Genomic DNA, 11,622 nt, shown 5'->3' with positions numbered 1-11,622 from the left:
TTCCTCCTCCTCCTCCTCCCATCACCATTTAACTCATCAATCAAATCCCCTAAATACAACCTGAGAGGAGGGTTCCATTTTCCAGGTCTGGATGTAAAGATCACAGAGTGGGTGTCACAATACAAAACACATTCCTGCAGCTTGTCCAACAGATCAGATACAGCATAAGCCTAGCATGAGCAGTGGTCATGGCACCAATAAACAAATTTACATCACTCACCTTGGTGGCGTCAGCATGAGGCCACTGAACCACAGCTACCTCGTCAGAGATGAAAGAGAACTAATTCACATCATAATGATCACTAAACATCAATTCAGTGACTCTCTGGTTCTGTGATCAGCTCACATGAGCCCATGTTGGTCCTCATGCTAAATTGGCCCCACAGGAAGTTCAGAAGTAGTTTGTTACAACTTCTAACAGCCTTGTTGACCCTAATCTTGGTTGGATCTAGCTTGATGCCCTTGTGCTTGTAATAGTCATCTATGTATTTTTGCTGAGCCTCTGGAGTTTTGGCATGTTTTAGATAACTGCAGAAATGTCTTGACATATTCCTTAAATAAGGCATTAGTCAGGAAAATACCACAATTCATCAATGCAAACAATCTGGTATCCCTTTTTAATCGCTTTTTCAAACAACACTCATGTACCCAACAACTGTCTGTCACGGTCGCAATGATTGCACTCACTGACCTGGTTCAACTGTTCACCACACATACGACACAGTGAACATGAGCTTGGAGTGGCAACTGTAGGGTAAGACGGGGTTGTACAGACCTCTAGGTGGTAACATTTTGCATTTGACAGGGCCGAAATAATTTTCAACACTGTCAGAATCATCAACTATGACCTGTGGTTGGCCCATTGGGTAGTCTTTCTTGGTCTGAACTGTCGAAATAAAGACTGGTGAAAGCACAGTAGTGGACTTTTTCACCACCTTCACAGGATGTTACATGGTACAGTTTCACAGCATTTGTCCGACCACCAAAGAGAGCGTCTCTAGGGTTCTGATGTTCTGGCTTCGACAAGAAATGCTTTGAGAGTGGGATCAGACTTTTTAAGGATGACCACTTGCATTCCCACATCACCACAACACTGACACCATAATATGTTCTCAAGGTATCCACTTTGTTGTTAAACTGATTAGCACCCTGTAATTTCCACTGGCTTCTGGATGACACTTCAAATTCAAATTCATAGCACGTTTGTGGCCGGATTGTAACCATCCACAAAGTACGGTCCCACACTATGTTCAACCCCTCTAAGTGCGTGCCTTATGATGCATTTTTCAGACAGTGCCACAAATTCCAACCACTATATGGAGACACAAGAAAATGCTTTACTTGTGCACCGCAGAAATGCAGAGCGATATATCATTCATGCCCTGTGCAACACCTTCACATAATTTCTGCAGTAGTAGGCCAGTTGATTCTGAAAATCAAATGTGTCATCTTTGTCATTGCAAAAATCAACTAGGAGGCAGAACTTAGATTATAGGATGGCAAGTTTAATAGGCAAAGCAGCAGAGTCACAAACAGAGCATTTGTTCTGAAGAAAAGGCCAAAACTCCTGACACCTGACAAAGGAAATGAGTCTTTTATACCTACTCAGCAGTTTCAATTTACACATGAGTCAGTCACGTGTAAATCACACCTGCATGACATATACACAAGTGAATACACAGTGGTCAGTAATGTAATTAGCAAGCAATAGCAGAAAAGTCCCCTGGAAGATGCAAGTTTTAACATTTGAAAAGAGTTTCTAGTGCAAAGCGTCTGGAAGGAGATTGTGACCAAAGAAAAGGGCGAAATAATAATATTACAAATTATTAAAAAACTTGAAAAGGTAATTTCTGATTAAATTACATAGGAGAGCTGACAGGTTTGAAAAAGTAGAGAGAAAGAATGTGAATAAAACCAAAAAAAGCAGCAAGGGAGGAACTAAGTTTACAAAGTTGAATACCTGAAAGTAAAAGAACCAAAAAAGATAAGGACAAAGGCAAGAAGCAAGTGTGAGGACAGAAACATGGAACAGAACAAGGAAGAAGGAAGCATAGGAGGAAAACAGAGAAGGATGAAAGGACAGAAAGGTGACAACAGAGAGAAGAAAGGAATTCAAGAAACAAGAAAAATAATGGATGGATGGTAGAAGAAGAAAAAAAGGGAGCGAGTGAAGATGTCTTTCTTACTGAAAATAACAAGGCTGAAATGAAAAATGGCCTCCATTGGTGCCTAAAACAGATTACCAGGAGCCAAGATCCTTGGTCATCTCATAATACAGTTGATTCAATTTATTTTGAAGCAATTTAATAGGAAATACTTAAATTTTGTGTGGCATAATGTGGGGCAGTCACAGATCCTTGAAATAAAAGAAGTTTTATTTTGAACAGTTACACTTCAGAAAATTGCAGTAGCTTCCTTTGAATAACTGTAGACTTTTATTGTGAAATGCCATAATTAGCATGCCTACAATGAGCCCACTGTGGGGTCCACGCTGGTTAATGGGTGGGCAGCCCACTGTGGGGCCCATTCTGCTTACTGTGGGCAGCCCACACCTAGCCCATGCTTCAGGCTATGTGGGTCCTATAGTGTGCACATGTGCAGCAGGTGGAGTAGTCATTCTTCCTCATACGTCCACCTTGATACTGGTATGTAAGTAATATTTTTTTATATAGCACCTTTCACAGTCAAAGAGTCACAAAGTGCTTTACAATAATATCAGTAAAACAGGTGCAATCAAATATACAACACATAAAATCAAAAGCAATAAGAGACGAAAATCTGAAAAATGTGAAAACAAACTAACTATACTGTTAATTAAAAGCTTGTCCAAATAGGTGCATCTTTAGATGTCTTTTAAAACAATCTACAGAGCCCATAGATCTCAGTGTTAGAGGGAGAGAATTCCAAAGTCTCAGAGCCACAGCACAGAAAGCACGATCACCTTTTGTTTTAAGATGTGTTCTAGGAACAGTTAAAAGGTCCAGGTCAGAAGACCACAGAGACAGACCAGGAGAATGAGCATATCCTGGATATAGGAACGTGCCTGACCATGCAAGGCTCTATAAGTAACAAAAATTTTAAACTGCACTTTCAAAACAATAGGAAGCCAGTGAAAGTCCTTAAGTACCGGGGTAATGTGGGACCACTTGCTGGAACTAGTCAAAAGCTTTGCAGCTGCATTCTGTACAACTTGTAGACACTCCAAAGATTTGTTCAAACAAGTATACAGAACATTGCAATAATCCAGTCGTGATGAGACAAAGGTATGAACAAGCATCTCCATCTCTTTTTTTGACACCAAAAGAAACATGAACAAACTACAGACTTAACATGACTGTTAAACATAAACCTCTGTCAAAGATGATCAGGTTTCTTATGTCACTACGGTCAGAGAATGCTAAACCCCCCCATAACCTGCTTAATCTTAAGTGTGATATTGTCAGGGGCAAAGATCATTATCTCAGTTTTATCATTATTAAATTGTAAAATTATTAAGTTGTAAAAAGTTGTCAGCCATCCATTTGGAGACTAGTCTGGAGGCTGACTTGGTCATTTTGCTGCTACCATCATGTTCAAGTTGAAGCCATGACATTACCTCCACTGTGCTTCACAGATAAGCTTGTATGTTTGGGGTCCTAAGCAGATCCTTTCTTTCTCCAAAGTGTAGCCTTTCTATCACTTTGGTAAAGGTTAATCATTCAGTCTCAGTATAAATGCATAAATGACACATCCAACATCATAGCCACATGTAAATAACAATCCAAGGTCATATTAGCAAAAGATGAACAGTGCATGTGAAATAACATGCCAAATGCTTAATGTTAATATGTTTCATGTTAAGAGGCAAAACAAAGAGCTAAAAGCTAAGTTACACTAATTAAGTAACAAAGTGACTGTGTAGACATATAAGAAGGGAACCATATTGTTGAATAAGGCACTAATGTGCTTCAACAATCAGTTCTTTCGCACCAAGCTTACATATTGTAAAATATCAAGGGCACCAGAAGCAGGAATTGGTAGAGACACGGCACAAACGACCTTTCACTCTGAATGCTTGGACAAAATAGTGGCGCTCGTCTCCAATACAAACATACTTGCTGCTCCCGCAATACGAACACTAGATGGCAGTGTTTGCCAAAAAACAGACTATGAATCAACGTGTTCCTTTTAAATGCACATTTACTAGATTAATTAGAGAAGGAATGACTATTAACTGTCATATAACAAACTTATAGTGCAAAATATATTGTCAGAACTAATATGACGGACAGAATAAGGACATTCCAAATGGCTGTACTGGCTATGGCCAATGTTTGTACAATGGCTCTGATCGATTTTCCATCTTCTCTCAGCTTAACAGTTGCTTGTTTTTCACCCATAGATAGCTCTGTAGTTTTTGTTTTTCACCCATAGACAGCCCTGTAGTTTTTGTTTTTCACCCATAGACAGCTCTGTAGTTTTCATGTTGGTTACACCTCTGACTATAAATGCAGTCTGCACAGATAAAACCCAAATTTGAAACTGAGCACAGACATTCAGCACTATTTATTGTTTGAATAATCACTGAAATAGGACACACCCGGGCAACAAAACACACCTGTCAGTCACATGTTCCAACACTTTTGCTCACATGAAAAATAGTTGGGTTCAAACAAAAGGTGCAATTTTCTAAGTTGTGTATCGGATCCAGATGTAAATACCTGGAAATAAAAGCTTGTCTCTTATTCATCTTTTGATGTCAAACCCAAATATTTTCAGTCTTCAGCAAAAATAAAGGAATTGGCCTCACTGTTCCAATACCTTTGGAGAGGAGTGTAAGCATGAGACTTAATTCAATTCAATTCAATTCAATTTTATTTGTATAGGGCCAAATCACAATACAAATCATCTCAAGGCACTTTACAAAAACTAAAACTAAAAATCCAACAATTCCCTTATGAGCAAGCACTTGGCGACAGTGGAGAGGAAAAACTCCCTTTAACGGAAGAAAAAACCTCCAGCAGAACCAGGCTCAGTTTGGGCGGCCATCTGCCTCGACCGGTTGGGGTGAGTGGATAGCGGAGAGAGAAAAGAACAGCAACAATAAACAACAAATAGACACTGCAGGTTGGTGGGGCCAGTAACTGCACATCAGCGATATACAGCCCCAGGACCAGGGACACCTGCAGAAGGTACAGAGAGAGAGGGAGAGAGAAGGAGAGAGCACTAACTGGGGGTCAGGATAGGGGAGCTCAGTGCACCGATGGTCCTCGGGCAGCCTAGGCCTATAGCAGCATAACTAAGGGATGGTTCAGGGTTGCCTGAAGCCAGCCCTAACTATATGCTTTGTCAAAGAAGAAGGTTTTAAGTCTAGCCTTAAAAGTACAGAGAGTGTCTGCCTCCTGAACCCAGGCTGGGAGCTGGTTCCACAGGAGAGGAGCTTGATAGCTAAAGGCTCTGCCTCCCAGTCTGCTTTTGGAAACTCTGGGAACCACAAGTAGACCTGCACTCTGAGAGCGAGGTGCTCTATTGGGGTAATATGGTACTATGAGGTCTTTAAGATATGAAGGAGCTTGATCATGAAGGGATTTGTATGTGAGGAGAAGGATTTTAAATTCTATTCTGTATTTTACAGGGAGCCAATGAAGAGAAGCTAATATAGGAGAAATATGATCTCTCTTGCTAGTTCCTGTCAGGACTCTGGCTGTCTGGCTGTGGCATTCTGGATTAACTGGAGGTTTTATATGGAGATACTGGGACATCCAGATATTAATGAGTTACAGTAATCTAGCCTTGAGGTAACAAATGCATGGACTAGTTTTTCTGTGTCATGTTGTGTTCCTAATTTCCTAATTGTTGTGTTCCTAATTTTGGCAATGTTGCACAGGTGAAAGAATGCAGTTCTAGAGATTTGTTTTATGTGTGAATTAAAGGACATGTCCTGGTCAAAAATAACTCCAACGTTTTTACAGTAGTGCTTGAAGTCTGGTTAACTGGTTTGTGTTAACAGGTTTAATAGACAGATACAGCTGAGTGTCATCTGCATAGCTGTGGTAATTAATAGAGTGCTTCCTAATGACATAGCCTAAAGGAAGCATGTACAGGGTGAACAGAATCGGTCCTAGCACAGAGCCTTGTGGAACTCCATAACTAACTTTTGTGTGTGTGGAAGGCTCATCATGAACAAACTGGAATCTGTCCGATAAATAGGACTGGAACCATTTCAACGCTGTTTCTCTGATACCAGTCTGATACCAGTGATTGAGCCATCAAGTTGCAGTTGTCTCACTTGAGATCGGTCAGAAAGAGGTAAGGTTGTCGATGAGCGAAGTTCAAGTCAAGCATACTGAGGTAGTATGTCCATTGGAGACTCATTACTCTGCAGAGGACAGTGACAGTGCCTCAGGTACGCATACCAGGACAAAGTCAAAGTCTTGAAGACGAATCCGTCAGCATGAAGAAAGAAAGGTAAGGTAAAGTCAGGAAAACTCAATGCAGGTGCTGTTGTCCATTTTTGCTTCAGAAGCTCAAATGACTCCTGACATGCATTGTCCCAGACGAAAGGGTTATCTTTTTCATGAGTGTGAACAAAGGCACAGCATGATGTGCATAATCCTGTATGAATATTTTGTAATACTCCGAAAGGCCTAAAAATTGTCTCACATTTACAGGAGTTTCAAAGTTCAGGACAGTGATCAGGAAGAATACCATCTGGACAAACTCTGTATCCCAAGAATTTCAATTCTTTACGGCAAAACTGGCACTTGGCTAGTTTAATAGTCAAGCCTGCTGATCTTAACTGAAGAAAAACATCTTTTAGATCCTCAAGGTGCTGTTCAAAGTTGGGTGAAGCCACGACAATGTCATCAAGATAAACAGCACAAGATTTGTAGATAAGGCCAGCCAAAACACAGTTCATTAGCCTTTGGAACGTTGCAGGGGCATTACATAATCCAAAAGGAAGAACACAGAATTGGAAAAGACCACAATGTGACACAATAGCAGTTTTAGGTCTAGAGCCATTGGAACTTGCCAATATCCCCGAGAAAGATGTCAGGAATTTCCCTTTAGAAAAGAAATCCAGGGACGCATCAACTCTTGTTAATGGATACGAGTCTTTAACGGTAAACTGATTTAATCCACGGTAATCAACACAAAATCGTGGTTTGCCACATGGTTTTTGGACAATGATGACAGGGGCAGCCCACAGTCCCACTGCAAGTTCAATGAGTCCTTCCTTTAACATCTTCCTTATTTGTTCTTCAATCAACTGCTTTTTAGCAGTAGAAGTTCTGTAAGGAGGTAAGTGAACTGGTTTTTCATTACTAGTATCAATGTGATGTTCAACTAATGAAGGACGTCCTAAGTGCCCATCAAAAAGTCAGAAAAGTTTTCAAGCACTTCTGTCATTTGTTCTCTTTCTGTAGAACTTAAGCAAGCCTCATCCATTTTTTGAGAAAGCACAGAAGATGAGACATCCATGAGGAACAGACTACTTCCCCAATCATTTATGTCACTGCCCTCCATTTCATCAGCAATCAAGGGATCATTCCCAACAACAACCGTTCTTGAAGGAATATGAATAGTGACTGAAGCACGATGCATGAAATCCATACCAAGGACCAAGATAGATGGCAGATGTGCTACCACCAGCCAGTAAAATTGGTGAAGTAGTCCACGGCTTAATGTTTTATTCAATTTAGGGTGATTTAGGGCAAATAATATAAGCTTGAATAGCCGAAAGAGATGCACCAGTGTCTAAGATGGCTTCTAACACTTGGCCATTAAGATGAATCACTCTTAATGGAGTGTTCCAAAAACAAGGAGACGCAGTATCTTCAACATGACTCAGAACATGTAAAAGGGAATCGTCTTCATCAGAAAAAAGAGGCAAAGTCATTTCTTGGAGAGAGGATTGCCTCTGCGAATCGTCCTCCCTCCTCTGGACTTTACTGAGTGCCTGCCAGAGGAGTTTCCATCACTTGTTCTGCCATGTTCCGGTAAGGCGTCACCTGAGCATCCGTAGGTTCAACATGTCGTGAGTCTGTCTCAAAAAATGAATTACATTTCGGACAAGTGCGTGAAGTGAAGCCAGGAAGTAAGCATTTGAAGCAGTGAATTTCCCTGTTCCCTGTTCATCTTTGTTTTGTCTCTCACTGTGGCAGGAAGACATGCACCTCAGCCCAAAACAACATGAAGCTCATGAGCTCTAAGAAGGAGAACTCACTCACTTAACATGTCATGAGGTGGCAGTACCAGCCGCCTGTCAGGAGGGGCGCTGTGTCCTTCCCCGGTCTCGTTTCTCCTCCTCGTGTGTTTTCATTCCCTCTACTTCCGTGTCTGTCTGTCTGTCTGTCAATTGTCCAGAGGTGCAGCAGGAGTAAGGGGGCGTTCCAGAGATCAACCGCCCCATAAGGCTCCCGGCTTCTCTCAGCCAGTTGCTAGATCGTCTAGTCTACTTACCTGGTAGTGTCTAGTCCCTAGCTCTTTTCAAACTTAAATCATCAGTGTAACGAACCAGTGTCTCTTCGCAGGTGGTGCATGTCTGGTCTTCTTCCGACCCGCTCCTACTTCACCTGCGATCCCCGAGTTTGTATTGGTTCAGCGCTTCTTGGAGACAACCCGAGTCACTCCAAGGATTCCGCTCCGTCGACGGCCCATTTTCCTTGAAGCATCCAGGACGGGTCCAGCAGTGAGGCTGGCCCCGGACTCCTCCCTGCACCTGTTGTTGACTGTTATTAACAATAAAAGACTAACTGACTCTGATCTGCGTTTGGGCCTTTCAGTCCCCAACACATAACATAACATATGAGCCACAAAAGTAGGGAAAGGCTCACCAGGGGTTTGAAAACGGTCCAAGATACCTCTCATGATCTGTTCTTGGTTATCAGACGGAAGAAAAACCATTTTCCGTGTCCATGAAGTAACATGCAAACTGAGAACAGAAAACCACTGTTGGCCAGATAGCCAAGGGAAAAAAAGAGCTCAAGACTAAAATGGCGTTCAGCACAAAACCTTTATGATTGGCCTCTTTCAGCATCAAAAAAATATAATACAAAACATAAAGTAATAGTATAAGAAAAAGGGGGTAAAAGAATAGAGCGTTCCGGGAGGGGGGGCAGCACATCTGAGCTCCTACCCTGTTCTCTCCTCCTCACACACACCCCCGCAGCGCACACACTGGGGAATTGGCAGCAGCTCTTAAAGGGCAACATACAGTATCTCACAGAAGTGAGTACACCCCTCACATTTTTGTAAATAATTTATTATATCTTTTCATGTGACAACACTGAAGAAGAGCTTCACAGGTTGCCACTGGAATCCTCTTCCACTCCTCCGTGATGACATCACAGAGCTGGTGGATGTTAGAGACCTTGCCCTCCTCCACCTTCCGTTTGAGGATGCCCCACAGATGCTCAATAGGGTTTAGGTCTGGAGACATGCTTGGCCAGTCCATCACCTTCTTCTACATGACACCAGTAAATGGCTGGCTAACAACTGTCTCAGATTGAATCTGCACCTCACTCCTTCAGCTTCAACTTCAGGTTATTCAGAATTATTATCTACACACATTATTATCATATGTTTCTATCCATGTCTTACTGATTGTGTATTATCTGTGATTCATTTATTGTGTTTTGAATGGCGATCTACATAAAATGTAGTATTATTAGATATGTTTTAGGCCCCACCTTCACTTAGCATTCACCTGTAGGCTCTGAATCTATGTTCCTGTTAGCATCACTCCCTGCCATGGTGGGCTTTTCCTGTGGAGGGTGATGAACCAAGATGCCAAATATTATCACTACACATATTCTAGATTCCATGCTGCCCTTTCACAAACCATATGAATCAAATGTCTCGGGTAGATTAAAATCAGCAACAACAAAATTTCTCTGGATGAATTTTTATTTATTCTCTTATAAACCACACTTGTGAATTGAAATGGAATGGTTACATACAGTATGTTAAAATTACATCAATTTCTCCATTCTTACATAATTAAGGCACTATTGGGATTTAAACTCCTTCATATGTAATAATCCACCCACTTCTCTATTTATACCAAATGTTGGTGCAGACTTATGAATTGGCACTTGGCAGTTGGCAAAAAATATAAATTCAAAGATCATTTGGTCTATTTTAAGTTATTTTATTCCTGAAATATTATATATATTTATACTGATCTGACATTTTGTTGTAAAAAAAAAAAAAACGGGACAAAAAACGGAACAAAAAACGTTGTTCATGTGCTCAACTCACTGTAATCGTCTTATTAACTTGCTGATGTATTTGCTTTCAGACCTCCAACTTGATTGTATAATCACAAGTTTCTATAAAATTTCAAATACTGCAATAAGGAGAACTAAATTATATCTTTCCTTGTGCACAGTTTTAAACAACATCATCTTATCTATACTTGTAAATTTTACAGCTTGCGTTCTCCAGCAAGGATGCTCTGGTAGATAATGTCTGTTAGAGGAATATAGCCATTTTGCTGGTAGTCCAACACATAGAGAGGAGCAGTGATTGTTGAGGGGTTGAAGCCACTCTGTACTAGTTGGAACTTCTGCTGCTTGAAGGTGCTTGTCATTTTCATCACCTCCTAAGGGGGGAAAAAATCAACAATCAGTGTAAGTTCATGGCATCAATAACATGGCATCATTTTTGAAAGACTGAATCTAGAAAGATGCGTTGATACATCATTATTTACACACAAGAACAACTGTTATCTTTTCAGGGCACAGGTCTGCTACCTGGCAAGAGACTAGAAATTCCCTAGAAGGTGGCACTCCTCACAACTCTCTTGTGTCTTAGAAATGTTTCCCGCTGTTAAAGGAGGGAAAGATAAGCAAAAGAGTGTAGCAAGAAGAAAGAATGGGTCTTGAATGTTAAGTGGTATAAGCCTTGGCACATCACAAATAAATTACCGCTCTGCATAAAGGATATTGAACCCAACCAGGTCTTGAACAGGTTTGACAGTGTAGCAAATGTACTTTCTGTCTCAACCTGTCCATCCATACTGTCTCCTCAATGTCTCCTCCTTGTAGTCCTGAAACCTGGCTGCATCTCCATCACTGCAGCTACGGCCCCTCTCTCACCTGAGCACATTCTATTATCTGTCACAATAACAAGGGTGAGGTTAAAGAAGTTGTGGATTGGGAAGGCAGCTGACCCAGATGGTGTTTGTCCAAGGCTGCTTAAGGACTGTGCTGCCCAGTTATGTGAACCCCTACAGAGGATCTTTAACCCACATTCTATGTCACTACAGTCCAGAAGATGATTCCCTATGTGTACTTAAACTCAAGGTCAAACACGCGATAGATCCCCTTCAGTTTGCTTACATAGAACATGTTGATGTGAATGATGCTATCCTCCATGGCGAACCATGGAGGATAGCATCTTGTTGTTTGTATTTAATACCATCCACCCAATCATCCTTAGAGACATGCTCAAATATATAGGGGTGGACCCAAACTTCCTGTAATTAGTATAAATTTAGATAAGATAGAATTTTGATAACTTTATTTTAAATTGAAATTGTGAGTTAAAATAGTCTGGTGTTCTTCATTAGTTTGACATGATGCAGCAAGTTCTCTCATAAGGATAACGCACTATAGTAAGTTGTTTTAACTCACAGCA

General features: G+C 41.0%; 1 protein-coding gene across 1 annotated transcript in view; it reads right to left on the bottom strand.

Moving 5' to 3' along the window:
* Nucleotides 1–10,188: 10,188 nt before the first annotated feature.
* slc27a6 (solute carrier family 27 member 6) overlaps nucleotides 10,189–11,622 on the bottom strand; it is a 40,421-nt gene continuing 38,987 nt past the window's right edge. The window contains exon 10 of the mRNA XM_026297387.1: nucleotides 10,189–10,585. Within this exon, the coding sequence (XP_026153172.1) occupies nucleotides 10,409–10,585 (177 nt within the window). The 3' untranslated portion in view covers nucleotides 10,189–10,408. The remainder of the gene's footprint in view (nucleotides 10,586–11,622) is intronic.

Source organism: Mastacembelus armatus, chromosome 12 (genome assembly GCF_900324485.2).
Source record: "Mastacembelus armatus chromosome 12, fMasArm1.2, whole genome shotgun sequence".
NCBI lineage: Eukaryota > Metazoa > Chordata > Actinopteri > Synbranchiformes > Mastacembelidae > Mastacembelus > Mastacembelus armatus.
The sequence above is the reverse complement of the archived record's forward strand: the minus strand, read 5'-3'. Positions and strand labels throughout refer to the sequence as shown.